The following is a 19,562-nucleotide window of genomic DNA, read 5'->3' on the forward strand; positions in this document are numbered from 1 at the left end:
AATTGCAGGCAAGCACATCAAACAGGCTGTTAAACAATTAAGGTTTCAGCCAAGAGGCATCGTGTGTGCGTGGGAGAGGGGGGGGGGGGGGCGCATGTGTTGTCTACTTCACAAGAAGGGTTTTTAGCTGAAAGCTTACTTTTAGTAGACTTTTTGTTATGCCTGTCTGTGACTCAACATCTCCCCTATATTAGTGAGTAGCAATCTATCCTTTTCACAACATTTGTCATTTTTCCATCCTAGACTTTCCACTGTTTAATACTCTCCTTCTACCATTTATTTTCCTGTCTGCTGTAGCACTTGCTTTGTCTAATGTGGGTTTTCATATTGGGATCTCTGAGTTTTGCATCAGCAAAAAAACATAATTATTCCTTCAGTGACATGTCACAAATAGTATGATTACTGCTTTTTTTATTTTATGTATCCACATAATCAACAAAGTTTTTACTCACACAACAAACAATTTTGGCTGTAAATTAGACTCAAATTCATATCATACATTGCAACATAAGGAGCGACCTAGCATCTCAGGTGCACTCATGGACAAGGAATTACAAATGGACAAGGAATTACAAATACTAAGTGTAGTACTGTCAAGCAGTGTTGTGTAATAAATTCCTTGCAGAGCTGAACAGGAAACCAGCTGAAACCTAGAGGACATTGGCAGTACAATATCAGACAAAACTCTGTCACAGTCAGAAGTGGTATAACCAGTTTTGAGGTCAGAAGATTAAACAAATGAACTCTTAAGACACAGTCAAACTGCCATCAGCCCCAAAAATGTGAAATGCAATCTACAGCGAGTGACAATGTGTGATACTGTAGTGGAGGCATAAATCAGTGTGAATAGTTTCCATAAAGCTATCATTCTTCTTCAACATGTGTGCAAGCTTGGTGCCTTGTTGCCACCAAAATTTCACTGAAATGCAATTCTCTCAAGTTTAGTATGTAATAGCAACATCGGACTATAATAAGACAAGGGCCAACAGGCTGAGGAACAAGTTGTATTGACATATGTCATATTCTATGTAATTAACTCTTCTTCACCTTTTACACTTCACTGTGATTATCTTTTACGGTTAATCAGACTTCTTCTTAACCGAATCTTGCATGTAAATGAGAAAAGCTACAACACATTTTTCACTTCAATCAATAACATATGGAGTTCAAGTTGAATTAATAACACATATACTGATTTTTCACATATACATCAAACACACTACACCAAGACCTTCCATCATTTGGTATCAGCAACAGAATTAACTTAAGAGAACATTTCATTGGTTTCCCCTAGCTTAATGTCCACTGCTCACAAGAATCCCTGTGCCTTTACGTTCAACACTTTATTTTATAACTTTTTGGTTTCGAGTATCATTCGCAAACTACAAAGCCGTAAGAATACACATTAATCCTCTGGAGTGGTATGTATTACCACAGTATGCTGTGTACCAAGCCAGCCCCTTAAACTTATGACACTGTAATGTAGTACACACAGATTTCTACACCAATGACTGGCTACAATATAAAAGTGACATTCACACACAAAGCAATTATAAATCAAGAAGTAAAAGCTTATTACAGATTTTGAGAAAACTACTGCTATCAATAATAACGAAAGAGCGACTTTTCTTTTCAAGTTTAGTTACCTCCATTAGCTTCTCATCCTGTGTCATTGCAAATGACAGAAAAGAACGACCTCTAGGAGATTTGAGGTAATTTACACTCTTCATTGCTCTCACAATATGTGAGCAGCTCTCTTTTCGGATGTCACTTATACAGAGCCATTCTTGCAAGTTATAAACATTGCATATGTCTTCTTCCTGTAAGTATACACACAGACTATTAAAAGTTAATTTCTTGAAATCAAATGCCAAGCCTATCAGCCATTTTTCTATGTATACTAATGATGCAAATATAAAAGTTTATTTGGTTTTTTTCTTTCTTTTCTTTTTAATACATGAAAAAAATCTTGGTGATAATTTTGACACTGAAAATCTGTCAGTCATCACAGACCAACCTCTGAAGTAGGATACAGCAAGATATGAAGTATATCCCTAAAGTATTTCTGAATATAAAATGGAAAATTTGTGAAAATATATACAGTTCAGGAGAAGAGAGGTAGGTGAATGCTTCAAAACTGAACAGACACCATTTAATAAAACTGTGAAGAAATTTCTGTGTTGTTGTTGTTGTTGTTGTTGCTGTGGTCTTGAGTCTGCAGACTTTAGTTCATGTTAATCTACCCTGTGTTAGCCTCTTCATCTCTGCCTGACTATTGCAGCCTACATCTTTTTGAATCTGATTTCTGTATTCAAGCCTAGGTCTCCCATTAGAATTTATACCTCCCCCCAGAAAAAAACTTTCCTCTATCAGCAAACCGATGATTCCTTGATGCCTCAGGGTGTGTCCTATCAACCACTCCCTTCTTTTACTTAAGTTATGGCACATATTTCTTCTTTCTCTCATTAAATTCAGTACATTTACACTAGATATTCACTCTACCCATTATATTTTCAGAATTATTCTGTAGCATCACATTTCAGAAAGTTCTTTTCTTTTTGTCTGAATTGTTTGTAGTCCACAGTTCATTTCTGTACAAGGCTACACTCCATCTCCTGACATTTAGATATATGCTCGCTGTTAACAAATTTCTCTTTTTCAAAAATGGGTTTCTTGCTGTTGCCAGTCTGCATTTTAGATCCTCCCACCTTCAGCCACGGTCAGTTATTTACTGCCCAACAACAAAACTAATCTCATACTTTTAGTATCTCATTTCATAATCCAATTCCCTCTGCATCACCTGATTTAATCCAATTACATTTCATTACCTTTGTTTTATTTTTGTTTATGTTCACCTGGCAGCCTCTTTTCAAGACACTATCCATTCCATTCAACTGGTCCATCAAGTCATTTGCTGTCTGACACAGAATGAGAATGTTAGTGGCAAATCTCAACATTTTTATTTCTGCTCCTTGAACTTCAATTCCATTCCACATTTTTCTTTGGTTTTCTTCACAACTCGCTCCGTGTACAGACAAAATAACACCAGAAATAAGCTACAACTTTGATTCATTCTTTTCTCAACTACAGGTTACTTTTCACGACCTTCGACTCATATAACTTCCATATTGTGTACAACCATTCAATTCCGATTCCTGTATTTTATCCCTGCTACTGTTAGAATTCCAAACAATGTATTCCAGACAATATTGTCAAAAGTTTTCTCCAAGTCTAAAAATTCTATTAACATAGGTTTACCTTCCTTTAACTTATCTTCTAAGATAAATTCTAGGACCAGTATTGCACCTGTTCCTGCATTTCTCCAGAATCCAAACTAATCTTCCCTGTTCCCATTATTGCACTACACAGCTGTCATTCCACCACCACACCCAGTCTTTTTATTTCTGCTCTTTCCCGCCACTTCGGCCAACTGATTTTTTAAAAATCTAACTTCTGCACCATTCCAGTGCAGTAATGTGTTCATTGCAAATAAGTTTTGTAATAGTTATATGATATGTTTATTACCTTATAAATAAAAAAAATATTTGTTTTTAAATTTTAAATTCAGCACCTTAATGCGATCTAAGTAAATGAGGTTTTTTGTGTGTGTGTGTGTGTGTGTGTGTGTGTGTGTGTGCAGGGGGGGGGGGTTAGGGCACAAAACATCTAAGGTCATAAGCAGCCAGTATAGAACCACTGAATGCTGGGACTGCAAGGGTAAAAGATACCGTTTCGAGGTCCAATACAGAAAGGAAGAAAAAACAAATCTAACATGTCAAGACGATATGCAAGAGTATCTAAAGGATGTCGACAAGACACCAGAGTCACCAGGTAGGAATCAAATCTCTTTTGTCATATTACTATTGTTTAAAAAACTTAAAGCGCGAGCCACAGCTTACACGTCATCCGTTAAAATGTCCGGCAAAGTGGGCAGCAGCCTGACCCTGAGACGTACGTGGCTAAAATAAGAGCAGAGGATCAGGAAATGTCTGACTGTTAATGGCTGGCTACAGGAAGGACAGCTGGGTGCAGGGTCACCATTCAACAAGTGGCAGTGACTAAAGCGGCAGTGCCCTATTCGCAACCGAGCTAACATTACTTCCTCATGGTGAGATGGCCGGGAGGAAGTCAACTAGGCTGTTGGGAGAGGTTTGACTTCTCTGAGTTTGTTCCCAATGGTCATGCCAAAGTGACATGATACAATGATAGAAATGGGTATTGTAAAATGATCCTTTCATATAGTGTAAAAAAAAAGATGATGATTCCACTTGGGACCTGTGGAAGGTACATTAGCTTATCTGTTTTAGTTGTAAATATCTGTCATGTATTATTGTTTTTCTGACATGTTCTACATCCTGGAGGACCTCCTCATTATGGATCAATTGGAATGAAAGTAAACCTAATCTAATCTAATTGTTGCAAGGTCCATCACTTGGCCAGAGGCAGCCATGTAAACTGCATACAATGGCCCTTAAAATCAACTTGCAGGATAGCATACCAAAAAGTACTCGGAAGATAACCTGGGCTGATGTAAGTGCTGATCTGGTGATGAATTATTTGTGCATTGTTGTACCTTTACCTGAAAATAAAGAACTGAACAAGGTGAAGTGTTTTGCATGGCATGGTTTATCCTATGTACAGGAAATTGACAGAAGCGAAGTAGTGCCTGTCAGTATTGATAACTTCAGCCCAGAGGAGGTACAGCTGCCACATGGTACCCTGACAACTAACTTAGAGGCACCACATGAAGACAAACTGGACAGGTATTCCACATTAAATTACACAACACCAGGACAGTGTGGCAGCTTGACCATACTGAGAAATAAAGTAGCACATTTAGAGGGATAGAACAAGGACGACATGGACAGACTTTTAGAAGAATATACCAGGTTGTTTATCCTCCTGGCCCACTGTCTACCACACCACTAGCTCAACATCATATACCCACTGCAAAAGAGGCGCCTGTTTATAAAAAAAGTATCATGTTCCACAAACCTCACAGCCTGTCATGGAAGACTTAATACATCGACAGCTTCAAGATCACCATTTGGCAGCAAAGCATATCGATTCTGGTGGGACTACCACTACTTAAAGAAAACAGAGTCAGATGCCTACCCAATGGCAAATATAACAGAAACATATGATAATTTGGGTAAATGTCAAAATTTTACAACTATGGACCTGTGAAGTGGATACCATCAATTAGAGGTAGTGCCTGAAGACTGTCAATAGGCAGCATTCTCAACCCCACCTGGTCATTATCAAAATCATCAAATGCACCAGCTACTTTCCAGTAATTGTGGGTATTAAAACGAAAGCAATGTTTGGTTATTTAGATCACATAATTGTATTCTTCAAAGATATCCAGGAGCATATAGTGCATATATGTGAAGTTTTTGATCATCTACTTGCAGCATGGGTAACTGCTAGCCTGGAAAAGTGCCATTTGATTTTACAAGAAGTCTATTACTTGGGCCATATTATTGGCTGAAATGGGGACCACACCAACTCGCAACTTGCTGATGTTATAAAAAATTTTCAAACATCCAATACAATAAAGCAATTGTAATCATATTTTTATTGCAAATATGCCCCAAAATTCTCTGAAATTACAAGACCCCTAACAAAATTGTTATGGAAAGGGATAAAGTTTCACTGGTCACTAGAGTGTGAAGCAACATTTCTGAAACAAAGAGATTTGTTAACATCCAATCCAATTCATGCCTTTCAAGATTTCTGGAAACTGTTCATACTGTCCTGTGAATCCAGCAATTTTGTTTCAGGTTGTGCCTTGAGTCAGGAAACCATACACATCCAAACAGCTTATTTGGGCAAATGGTCTGAGCAGCAAAGAAAGCGACATGGAACATGCTGGTACGGCCGAGGATGAATGAATTGAACTGCACAGGAATGACCCAGACTGTCAGCAATTTGCCAGGCAGCCACAGTTCAGCACAGAGGATGGAGTATTTTACAGGAAGACGAGATGCAGGCTTCACATAACAGCACCAGAGAAATTATGAAATGAAGTACTGATATGAAATTAAGTACTGAGGCAGGCTCAATTGAATTTTAGCAGGACATACTGGTTGTAGGACAACAGAATACAGAGCAGTGCAAAATTACTGGTGCCATAACATGCACACAAGATGTCGATGCTTACATAAAGAATTGCATACCATGAGCATAAATGGAGCAGCTCAGTCATTGAAGGATTATGTTACAAAGGCTACCGGAGACAAATATAGCCCGGACCATTTGATCAAACGCCAGCAGGAAAATGGTATGTTTTGATGATAACAGCCATACTGGACCAGCTTGCCAACATAGATTTGATGTCAGATCTAATGAAGCAGTAACGCCAGTTGCTGCACATTAAGAAACTGTGGACTAGTGCTTTACATACACAAGCAAATAGTCGAACAGAAAAGGTTAATTGGATGATTGTGAATATGTTAAGCACTACATTAACACACAGCACAGTAACTGGGATGCTCTGCTTGCGTACGTCACAAGAGCATACAATTCAAAACTTCACAAGATCAAAGGGTTGTTCCCCAGTGAAAAATTTCTCTAAAAGGTTGAAAATTATTTGGCAACAGGTGAAAAAGATGTACACAAAAGATTCGGAATGACATGACAGGCACAAAATAAGAAAACAGGGTTACATCAGTATCATGTATTTCAATGGGCTATGATGTTAAATTGTATCTGCCAACAGAAAAAAACTAAGAACTTTATGACACATTTTTAGGGCCCCTTTCAGGTTACAGTTATGTCGTCACCTACTAACATTAAACTACACATGCCAACTCCCCCCCCCCTCCCCCCCACAATAGTCCAGATCAGTCAGATTTGTCCTTTTAAGTGAACCGCTGAGGTCCCCACTGTTCGCAGCGGATTTCAAAAAGAGGGGAGTAGAATCTAGGGAAAAGGGAAGTCTTTAGTTATCCTGACACTTCACTATGCACTTCCCTATGAGCAGGAATAATAAGGTAACTAGAAAAATGGCACGATACCTGTGGATGCAAATTGTTTATGAATTGTGTGTTACTAATTATTCAGGTTATATGCTTATAAATTTTATGCTTATATTTATGATCTAGGGAAGACTGGATTCCAGAGGATGATGTTATTATGAACAAGGCTCACAAAGAAATCTTTTGGTGTAAGTTCTACGTTAAATGAATTTTGGGTGAAACTATATTACTACAGGCAGATGACTATAGTGCTATAGTTGATAGGAAAAAACAATGATCTATGTAGTACAATAAGTTAATTATTTTCTGAACAGTGTACGTTTAGTTGTCGAGAAAGTAGTTGTTTGTTCTCAGCAAGCTTGAACAGCAGGTACACTGTCACTGAGGACTGGCATTTCTGAGCGTATTAAATCCCACTGTGTGGGCAGCTTACCTTATTTTTACCTGCACAATTAGCATCAGCAGCAGCACTCCCATCAAAATTGGCTGAAAGGTTGTGTGTGTGTGTGTGTGTGTGTGTGTGTGTGTGTGTGTGTGTGTGTGTGCGTGTGTGTGTGGGGAGGGGGAGGGGGGACAAGCTACTACCAATAATGCAGTACACATCGAAATTTACAGTTCAACACTTTAATTGCACTTAGGTGATGATTGAGCTACTGTTTATAGCCAGTTCAAGACACATCTACTTTACTTATGCACAGATAAATGGGTAGCCACATATTGCACTTAACACTGAGATAATTATTCACAAAAGTCTTTGTGTGGTAAACACACATAATTAAACAGTCATCAAATGAAACTCTTACAAACTCCTGAGTAACTGAACAGTGGATGGAGATCCATTTAAACATGAACTACCAATACAGTAACAATTTCTGTTGAATTATACTGGTTAGTTCGTGCAAATATGGAATATTATTTCAGTAAGAATGTTTTACCTAAAATTGTTAATTACTTCAAAGTCAAAGAAGCGTAAGTGTTGCTAACATATTTTCATCACTGGTTGTATGTATATTTTACTTATTTCCACAGCTTTTCTATTTATCAGGAAGTCCATAATTGGGTATATGGTTACACATGGACAATGGTAACAAGATCTGAAATTACTGATATTTTATAATTAGCACAGTTTTCAACAAAACTAATTGTGCTAATGGATTCAGAATGAGCAAAAGAAGGTAACAGATAATAAAGTTAAGCTGAATTAGCTCTAGGTAAAAATGTGATTCTTATGCTATATAAACGACAATGTTGACAATATCACATAATTTGCAACACAAATAATTTGGGAGGAGAACAACATAACAGATGGGCATAATACACCTGCTTTGACACATGTGGGCTCCATGGAAAGTTACTGGGAAAGAAGAGCTATGTAAGGGCGGGAGAGGGGGGGCGGGGGGGCACGTTAGGGGCTATTCTTCTAGATGCTCACTGATCAAGACGACAGCAAGACAGTCAAATGAATGAAATACTAAATTCTGCCTTCTAATATTGCTTCACTGAAGATCACAAGAAACTGCCATTCTCAACCATTGCATAGATCCACCAATGCCAGATATAAAAAGAAGAGAATGTGGAGTCGGAAAATGAGTGAAGACAGCCTTTCATATTTCACCTAGACAACATAGTATTCCACACTATAGCAAAAATTGGCAAAAAGACTTGGTATTGTTTGAGTACATGGTCAGACACCAATCACCGGAATAAGTCAGAACCATCAATTGTCTAAGTGCATCTACCCAGAGTGATTTAGGCAGAATGACCACATAAGCCTAGTTGCGAGGAAGACAGGTATCAGAGTCTGATTTATCAGAAGACTTCTGAGGAAGAGTAATTCACCCACGAAGTAGAATGTTCACAAAAGCCTTGTCTGAACATTGGTCTGAGTCATTAGCCATGTTGAACTACCAGAAGAGGCACACAAGAATCAAGAAAACGAGAATGCTTTGTCTAGATTTGTGATGTCAGTGTAAGAGCTTTGCAGAAATGCTAAACAAACACCAATGGGAGAGGCTGTGATAGGGGTGTAGGCATGAGTAATGATTGGGCCCCAACAGATCCTCATCTTTCTGGGCCATCATTTCAAATATTATTAGTGAAAAAATATAGCCACACAGAATCATATGCAGACTAGAAAAAGAAATTTCCTGGAGTTTTTCCAGACTTCTTGGTTAAAAACACACTTTTTTCTGGGTGAAAATGCACTTCTTTCTAGGTAAAAATACACTATACTCCAGATGAAAACACATTTTTTCTGTGTTAAGTGACTATAACACTGTCCTTCTGTGCTTTAAAATGTATCAATCATTTGAGTTATAAAGGTTTTATATACCAGTGTAGAACTTCCCAATACTCCCACTAAAAAAAAAAAAAAAAAAAAAAAAACAGATTTTAGAAAGATCTCTAATGCTCAGTAACATCTACACTGATTATCTTGAGATTACGAAAGTATAAATATGAATCCACCAAATGTAGCATAGAAGTTTATGAACACAGAACACCAAAATGCTACAATGCAGAATCAGAGGCCGACAGTAGTGCTCCGAATGGCCTGACAGTGAACTTCGAATTTAGGAAAATATGGCACAATAATTGGTTTTCTTGCTTTGCGAAATAAGACTACTAGATGGTACTTTTCACCAAGGAAAGCTATGTTTTCACTTATTACACTGGTCATCAAAATTTTTTTGCTGTTTTTTCCGAGTGTGTGGTTAGGTAAGTTTCTAAAATCACAGGTTAAATTGCCGCAACTGAATATCTGAATACCGGGGAATGTTCAATATTAGTCATCAGCTTTGACAAGTGACATAGGAAACATGTGACAATATGGCGACTATATTGAGATGCTATTGGTGATTTTGTAAATGGGCTAAGGTACAGATCAGTCTGTAACCCACAACCAGGTTTCTTTGGTATCACATTCGTTGGCTTTCCAACTCTCAACCAAAATATCACATTCCAACCTAACCTAGACCTTGGGCAAAGCTACAGATCAGTCTGTTACCAAAACTATCACATTTGTTGACTTCGGCAACTCACAAACAAACTGTTACCTTCCACCTAACTTATACCTTGGGTTAAGCTACAGATCATTGTGTCATCACAAACAGTTTTATTGTTTTGCTTTCAAATTCATTCGCTTCACCAACTAACAACAAAACAGTGAATGCACCATATATACGTAAAATGTGACATGACAGCAACCATTAACATAAAATCACTTGCCAAAGCCGACCACACATATCAATTATACCTCTCGACTCGAATATTTCTGACGAGCACAATTTCAGATCTCACTGTCGTGCACTGAACAATCCGTGGGTTACCTGGCTGAATAAATGTTCCATTGAGCACTTCTTGTTTTTCACAGGCAAGCCGATTACGTTTGAAATTGCTCAAGAAACCACCCAGCACTTTTTTTTAAAAAAAAGATAATTATACTTCTGTCATCATTATTGCATATATTGTATTCTATGAAAGGACTAAAATAAACATGGAAAACTAACCTTGAAGAATGGACTTTTTTAGCCTTTAGCATTTACTCTTTAAAATACATCAAACACGAATGTGCCAGTAAAGTTTTAAATGATGGCACAAATGGCAGGTATTCTGGTCCCGAAATTTTTCAGACACTTGCATGTGCATCTGTGTTCTGTTGTTGTACACAGTGTGGTTTCTTTGCAACTAGTTTTATTTTGGTATAATTTTCTTGTTTAGTTTTTATTGCTGGAGTCTTCTTCTGCAGTAGTGGGCTGAAGTCAAATTCTTTGTTAGAGTATCAGTTCTTACCAGTCAAAATTACAGAAATTTATTAGAAATCTAAAACAATGAAAAATTCCTGGAATCCTATAAAATTCCCGGGTATCTCCCAAGAGAAAAAATTCCTGGGTTTTTCCTGGAATTCCCGAGGCATATATGCCTTATGAGAGCGAATGAGAGAGAAGCAGAGTGACTGTGTGTGTGTGTGTGTGTGTGTGTGTGTGTGTGTGTGTGTGTGTGAGAGAGAGAGAGAGAGAGAGAGAGAGAGAGATTAAATAATTTTCACTAATAAGAGGTAACCACCATCCAAAACACAAACTCATCTGATGTCAGAGAATTACATTTCTCTAGTGTATAAGTGCAGTTTTATTGATTCTGAGTTGGAGAGTACATTTAATGTCATTCGTTTGGCTCTGAATTCCATACATGGAATTAATCACAGTTACCTAACATATTTACATTTATTCAATGTAACATAGTGAGATTAGGTCACAATTTGATTACATGGTCATTTACTCTATTTTAATGTAGGTCAAATATTTTTGTTGCGTTATATGATGCAGGTCTCAGGCAAAACATCATCATATCCATCATACATGCAGTATAGAGATCCAAACAGTATGGTAGATTGTGACCTTGGTGACCAATTGCCTCAAAAAGAGAACTGATGGCATAAGAGTAGGCAATGAAGAATATTGTCAGATAGGGTCTCCTTTAAGGTTGGCTACAACTGTGATCACTTGTACCTCAAACAACTCTGATCAAAAAATAACCTTAATCAACTGCTATCTAATGGATCAGCAAAAAGCACACCCGATAGTTTGGTATGCAGTGGCCTCAGCAGTAATAACTCATGGTGAAGCAGTTGCTGAGGAGGGAACAAACCTGTACATCAATGTGTTGTGACTGGCTGCTCAGAATGAGGAAACTGCCTCTGCTAAACTATGGATGCAGAGATCAGCAACAGTTAACAGCAAACTTTGAATGAACTAATGTCACCAGTGATAACTCAGAAACACTTTTGATGTTCAAATGGTCTGATGTCTCAATGTACAGAAGGTCTTATTGTCATTCGGGGTAACATCATAAAGTATCTTTTTTTTGTGAAGCTGTAATTGTTTATTTGTATTATCACCAATTACAAGTGGCATAAATTTTAAGCATTTTGAAGCTTTAATTTTTGTCATCTAGGGTACATTATTAGACACCGTGTGCCACGACAGAGGTGAACTCTGATTTCTCCTTAATGAAATATCTTATATCTCATCCACCATATTAACCACTGCACAATTAATTAAATAATTTTTTCACAGCACCCTCCCTAGGCAACAGAACAGCAACACAGCCAGAAGTGAAATATAGTTAGTCTACACTATTCTGAATGGAAACATAATTGCTGTGATGATAATATTGCAGAAAACTGAAGCCAAGTTCAGCTCTTAATGAACTTCATTAACAAAACAACAACAAAAATACTACAACTGCTGCTGCTAAGGCCACGAGCATGCATACAGCAGTTCAGGGGATTTTCTCGGAGGTATATGGAGAACAATTTGCCTATCTTTATTTTTCTCCTGTTCACATTTTGTAAGCCTAAAACTCACAAGAAAACCAGCTATTTTCTAAGTTTTAATAGTTTGAAGACCGAGACATATTTACAATGACTACATTTCACATCTCAGACAAGTCATAATGATATCCATTTTGAAATTTAACTAACACAAAACAGATTTCACTAGCCCATTTTAATACACATTCTAACATTTATCAGAGAGCTTCAAAAATCAGAATATTATTTGCATTGATAGTTTTCAAATAAAAAAGTAAATAAAGAATTAAATACCGTGGCATTATCTCTCAGTGAATGGAGCAATCTGTTTAGGAATGTTGTGAAGCACAGATTCTCTTTTGATGCCAGTTTCCTTTCAGTCCATAATGCACTGACTTGCAGCATTTCATTGTCAACCTACGCCACAAAAATAAGAATCTTTGTAATTTTAAATCTTATTCTCATACTTTTTAAAACAGGATTCTTAACTGAACAATGACAACAACTAATATGAATTTTGTAAATATTACTTATTCGTCATACAGACAAGACTACTGCCTGATGCATAAAGCTTGAATTACAACACAGTATCACTATAGAAGCAGAGCACAAATAAAAATATGTAACAACTATAATCACAAATTTCGCAGATATTAACAACCTCTGCCACAGACCTGGAAAAAACAAATTAAGCACTAGAATCTCTGCAGTTTTTTGACAGTTTTCCTTTCTATCTGACTGCTTTTAATGTTCCATAATAATACAATAAAGTCTACATGCATTAATAAATGTACTTTGTTATGAAAAGGATAGTTGGTACACACCATACAGCGGTGATGCTGAGTCGCAGATAGGCACAATAAAAAAACTGTCAGAAAATGAGCTTTCTGCCAACAAGGCCCTCATCGGAGATAGAAATTACATTTACATCCACATACTCATGCAAACGCAACTTGCACACACATGACTGCACTCCAGCTGCTGAGGCCAGCAACTGCGCATGATGGGACACAACCGAGTGGTGGGGGTAAGGGGGAGGATGGGGCAGGGAGGGCGGGGGGAGGGGGGGGGGGAGCAGGGGAGGGATGGGGAACAGTAAAGTGCTACTTGTGGGAGTGTACAGGGATGAGGTGGAAAGGGGGTAGGGCAGCTAAGTGCAGTTGGAAGACTGGATGGAGGGCGGGAGGGTTAGCAGAAAATGAGAGGGGTAAAAAGCTGTGGACGCATTGGCGGAATAGAGGACTTTACAGTGCTGGAATGGGAAGAGCGAAGGGGCTAGAGGGTAAGGACAAAGACTATAAAGGTTGAGGCCAGGAGGATTATGGGAATGTACGATATATGGCAGGGAGAGTTCCCACCTGTGCAATTCAGAAAAACTGGTGTCAGTGGGAGGGATACAGAGGGCACATTCTGTGAAGCAGTCAGTGACACAAAGAACTTTGTGCAGGGCAGCATGCTCAGCAATGGGGTGGTCCAGCTGTTTCTTGGCCACAGTTTGTTGGTGGCCATTCATGCGGACAGAGAGCTTGTTAGTTGTCATGGCCACATAGAATGCAGCACAACGGTTTCAGCTTAGCTTGTAGATCACATGACTGGTTTCACATGTAGCCCTCCTTTGACAGGATAGGTGATGCCTGTGACTGGACTGGAGTACATGATTATGGGAGGATGTATGAGACAGGTCTTGCATCTAACAAGTGAACCTCCCCATCGCACCCCCCTCAGATTTAGTTATAAATTGATGCAGTGGATAGGCCTTGAAAAACTGAACACAGATCAATCGAGAAAACAGGAAGAAGTTGTGTGAAACTATGAAAAAATAAGCAAAATATACAAACTGAGTAGTCCATGTGCAAGATAGGCAACATCAATGAGAATGTGAGCTGAGGAGCGTCGTGGTCCCGTGGTTAGAGTGAGCAGCTGCGGAACGAGAGGTCCTTGGTTCGAGTCTCCCTCGAGTGAAAATTTTACTTTCTTTATTTTCGCAAAGTTACGATCTGTCCGTTCATTCATTGATGTCTCTGTTCACTATAATAAGTTTAGTGTCTGTGTTTTGCGACCGCACCGCAAAACCGTGCAATTAGTAGACGAAAGGACGTGCCTCTCCAATAGGAACCGAAAACATTTGATCGCAAGGTCATAGGTAAACCGATTCCTCCACAGGAAAACACGTCTGATAAGTTCTATACGACACTGGTGACGGCATGTGCATCACATGACAGGAATATGTTGTCGACCCATGAAAACAAGAGTTTGTCACATAAACTGCAACAAATGAATGCAACAGTTTCACAGTCGCACAGTTTTCCCTGTGCTCTGTCAAAACATTTGTTTTTTACGTTTGCAAATGTTTCCGTGTGTAGACCGTCAAATCCTGCATATGTCCAAGCAAATCTAAACATGTCCTGGAATTTTGGAGAGCGAAGTTGATTATGTGTGAGTCCCTGAACTTTAATAATTGTCTGAAAATAAAAAATTAAACTTTTCACTCGAGAGAAGATTTGAACCAAAGACCTCTCGTTCCGCAGTTGCTCACGCTAACCACAGGACCATGGCGCTCGCAAGCTGACACTCTCCTAGATGTTGCCTACCTTGCACATGGCCTACTCAGTTTGTATATTTTGCTTATTTTTTTCATAGTTCCACACAACTTCTTCCTGTTTTCTCGATTGATCTGTGTTCAGTTTTTCAAGGCCTATCCCTGTGGCAACTTATAACTAAATCTGAGGGGGGTGCGATGGGGAGGTTCCCTTGTAAGTTTATTACAACAGGGATTTGGGCCATGAGGAAAGGAGTAAGGAGCAGGAGTTGTGGTGGGCAGCAGAATACCAATGTGGGAGGCTGGGAAGGATGATGAATAGGACATTCCTCATTTCAGGGCACGATGAGGGGTAGTCAAAACCTGGTGCAGAATGTGATTCAGTTGCTCCAGTCCTGGTTGGTATTGGGTCACAAGGGGAATGCTCCTCTGTGGTCAGACAGTGGGACTCTTTGAAGTGGTGGGTGAGTGGAGAGATAAGTCAGGGAGATCTGTTTTTGTACGAGGTTGGGAGGATAATTACTGTCTGTGAAGGCCTCAGTGAGATGCTCTATGTACTTTGAGAGGGACTGCTCATCACTAAAGATGCGACAGCCATATGCGGCTAAGCTGCATGGAAGGGAGTTTTTGGTATGGAATGGGTGGCAGCTGTCAAAGTGGATGTATTGCTAGTAGTTGGAAGGTTTGATATGGACGGAGGTACTGATGTAGCCATCTTTGAGATGGAGGTCAACATTGAGGAAAGTGGCTTTTTGGGTTGAGTAGGAATAGGTGAAGCAAATGCGGGAGCAGGTGTTGAGGTTCTGGAGGAATGTGGACAGAAGTCTCCTCACTTTCAACCCAGATCATGAAGATGTCATCAATGAATCTGAACCAGGTGAGGGGTTTGGGATTCTGGGTTTTTAGGAAGGATTCCTCTAGATGGCCCCTGAATAGGTTACCATAGAGTGGTGCTATGTGAGTACCCGTAGTAATACCTACAAGTTGTATAGGAGAAGTAATTTTGGATGAGAATATAGTTGGTCATGGTGATTGGGAAGGAAGTTGCAGGTTTGGAATCTGTCAGGCATTGGGAAAGGTAGTGTTCAATAGCGGTAAGGCCATGAGCATTAAGGATGTTTTTTATTTTCTATGGACCACATATTCCACATATCTTTGCTGCAATGTGGACTATGCTTAGAATGTAACTGGACAGAATTATTTGTACATCAGATAAAAGTAAAACAGAGAAAGATTTGCAATAAAGAGAACACAATGTAACAAAATACAAACAACAAATAATTATTACCTTCACACTTACAAGGGGTGTGTTATTTTTGCACTCTGAAAGAGTCAATTGTTGAAATGCTACTTTGCAGGCACTTTTTTTGCACAATTACTACTTTTTCTAAGCAAAGAGTTAAACCCAGAATATTATCCCACAGGACATCACTGAATGAGAGTACACAAAATATGCTAAATTACTAATTTCTGTTTCCCAAAAGTCGGACATTATACTTCTAGTTACAGGAGAACTGAACATGCCTACCTTTGCAACCTGAGGTTCACCAAACTGAATTCCATCATTAAGGAGTGACGAACATCACAGAAAGCACAGGTATCTTGTGGATGTGGTGACAATTTCCCCCTTGCAATATTCTCAGACTGGTGAGAAAAACTGAATGAAAACAACTGATTCAATCTGTTGTAGTATTGCACATTGAATGAATTACTAAGTCTTTCTTTTAAAGTAAAACCAGTCTGCAGTTTTCCCCTTTGGTTGATCCATGTATTCTTTCTTTCAACTGAAATCACTCTTTAGTGTTTTAGTTGACTGGGGGGGGGGGGGGGGGGGGGGGGGAAAGGGCAGAGAATCTAGCTCCCTTGAACCCACGAAGGAAACATGCATGGTGGACATCAGAATGTGACAAATTCCATGAAGATAGACACCAAGCATGGTTAAAGTTTCAAACACATAAAACTGAATAAAATGCCATCAACCTAAAAAATGAAAGAAAAAAATTCACTCAAAATATTAGAAGAATCAAGAGAGGATTTCATAAAGATATTATAAAGTCTATAGGAGGTAATTATCATAAAACCAACTCCAGGAACTACTACAAAATCTTTGGGAAACAACTACAACAATATGAGGCCCCTACACTAATACTGAAAGATGAAGATGGAAGAATGACACACAGTAACAAGGAAAATGCAGAAATCATGGCAAAAGCATTTTACAAACTTCTGAATTGTGAGGAACCCAAAGAACCCTTACAAATCAACATAAATACCCCAATAAAAACCAAACCTAACAAACTAGACCCTCCAACTTTCCAAGAAGTAGAAGAAATTCTTAAAGAACAAAAAAATTATAAGGCATGTGGAGAAGATCAGGTTTTTGTTGAAATGTGGAAATATGCAAGTGACACAGTCAAGACCCCCTTACACATGGCTCTAACAAAAATTTGGGTAACAGAACAATTTCCCGAACATTGGACCACAGCTATCATCCACCCACCACACAAAAAGGGAGATAAGAGCAACCCAGACAACTACAGAGGAATCTCTCTCCCAGATTGCACATATAAAATTCTATCCAAGATCCTATATGAAAGAATCAAGGAGCAATTAGAACAGGAGTTAGGGGAATATCAGGGAGGTTTCAGACCCATGGAGAAGCTGTGCAGAGCAGATAATTAGTTTAAAATTGATTATGGCATACTACAAGAAACGGAACAAACCTCTGGCAATAACATTTGTAGATTTTAAGAAGGCATATGACTGTCTCCACAGACCTTCAGTATTAAAAATTTTAAGAAATCTAGGACTCCATCCAAAACTAATTAAAATAATACAACTCACTCTAACCAACACCAAATCAAAAGTGAAGTTTAGAGGAGAAATTTCGGAACCATTCCTCATAAAAACAGGCTTAAGACAAGGTGACTGCCTATCACCATTACTTTTCAACTGTGCACTGGAATACATAATGAGAGAATGGTACAAGGACAATCCAAAGAGGATAAGAATTGGAAGTGCAAAAGATGATATTAGCTTAAACTGCTTGGGATTCGCTGATGATCTTGCTCTCCTAGCCAACACCGTTCAAGAAGCCAGGCAACAAGTGAAATCACTACAAGAAATAGCAGAGAAAGTAGGCCTTAGAATATCATTTGAAAAAACGGAGATTATGCTAACTGATCCACCACTTGCAAACAAAATTACAATAGGAGAACAGGAAATCAAAATTGTTGATAAATTTAAGTATTTAGGCGAAATAATAACATACAATCTAAATGAGAAGCCATCATGGCAAAATAGAATAAAAAAACTGAACTATGCAAATTACATTACCAAAACTACATACAACAAAAAAAAAAGCCTATCTATAGATGCAAAATTAAAACACTATAAAACAGTTACACAACCAGAAATAACGTATGCAGCTGAAACTATCTTCAAAACAACTAATACAGCAGAAATTGACAGAATACTAAAAATAGAAAGAAGAATAATTAGAACATGTATAAATAAACAGTATAAAATAAATGGACATTGGAGAATAGCATCAAATGAAACAGTATATAAGAAAATAGAACCAGTCATGAGCACAATCAGGAAGAAACGCATCTCATTCTTTGGACATCTGATGAGAACTCCAGAAAACAGAATTAGTAAAAAAATAATACAAAAATTGTGGAATAGCAAGAGCGACATTAAATGGATCACAGAAATTAAGGAAGATATAAAAGAACTTCAAATTACAGTAGATGACCTAAAAAACAAGACAGAGAAAACCAGAATACTGCAAGACCCGCAAACCAGACTACAAATGAAAATCAATAAAAGGAGTACAGGAAGAGTTGTCTCAGATGAAGAAAGAAAGAAAATATCTGAAAGAATGAAGAAATATTGGGCAGACAGAAGAGCAAAACACCTTTCATATAAGAATAGCCTCTAATAATTATATTACCTAAATATATTAAGTTATTGTCGAACCAAATTGTATCCATTTGTAACAACTTGTTTAGAACTTTGTATTTTTGACTACAGTGGTCCAATGAAGGCCATAAAATAAATAATAATAATGACTGAACTTAAGAAGTGGTGTACAACTGGGGTATGCACACCCTCGAACTTACACCTACAGCCAGGGGTAGGTGACATCTCTCGGGGTATGTCAATGGTAAAACAAGCATTACACATGTTCATTTACTTATCTGCTGAAAAGACTCATTCTTTTAATCAATTATGACTGATTAATATATTGCTGTAGATTAAATTATTACAGATGCAATTAATGCATAACTAATTTATTTGATGTACTGTTGGTAGTACAAAGTCAAGCATGAAAGTTCCTTTAGGGATAACTGAAGAATATAGTAACATTGCAAAATTTTAGTGACAGTTTCCATAAATTATAACAATCATTTAAATCTAGCCCTTAAACACTTATTCAGCCATTTATCTGGCTACTTACGTACAAATCATACCCATGTGCATGAACCTGTTTGCATTTCAGTGTCTGCAAAAAGAAGCAGGTATATTTCATGAGTGTGAAGAAATACTATTCCCATTCACACACTGGTACTTCAATTTCACAGTTAAACCTGTCTCTACCCAACACTGTAAACAGTCTGTAACCAAATTCACACCCATATAGAATGCTATGATCAACAATTAGATCGCCTGACCCTGGCAGTTTCAATTCTGAGCAGAAACAAATGACCGTTTTGATGTTATTAAATCATTA

General features: G+C 38.1%; 1 protein-coding gene across 1 annotated transcript in view; it reads right to left on the reverse strand.

Moving 5' to 3' along the window:
* Nucleotides 1-19,562, reverse strand: part of LOC124613132 — a 179,203-nt gene that overhangs the window by 116,921 nt on the left and 42,720 nt on the right. Inside the window, exons 5-6 of the mRNA XM_047141749.1 lie at nt 12,583-12,705; nt 1,647-1,820 (exon numbers count right to left, since the gene is read on the reverse strand). Of these exons, the coding sequence (XP_046997705.1) occupies nt 1,647-1,820; nt 12,583-12,705 (297 nt within the window). The remainder of the gene's footprint in view (nt 1-1,646; nt 1,821-12,582; nt 12,706-19,562) is intronic.

This window comes from Schistocerca americana, chromosome 4, assembly GCF_021461395.2.
Source record: "Schistocerca americana isolate TAMUIC-IGC-003095 chromosome 4, iqSchAmer2.1, whole genome shotgun sequence".
NCBI lineage: Eukaryota > Metazoa > Arthropoda > Insecta > Orthoptera > Acrididae > Schistocerca > Schistocerca americana.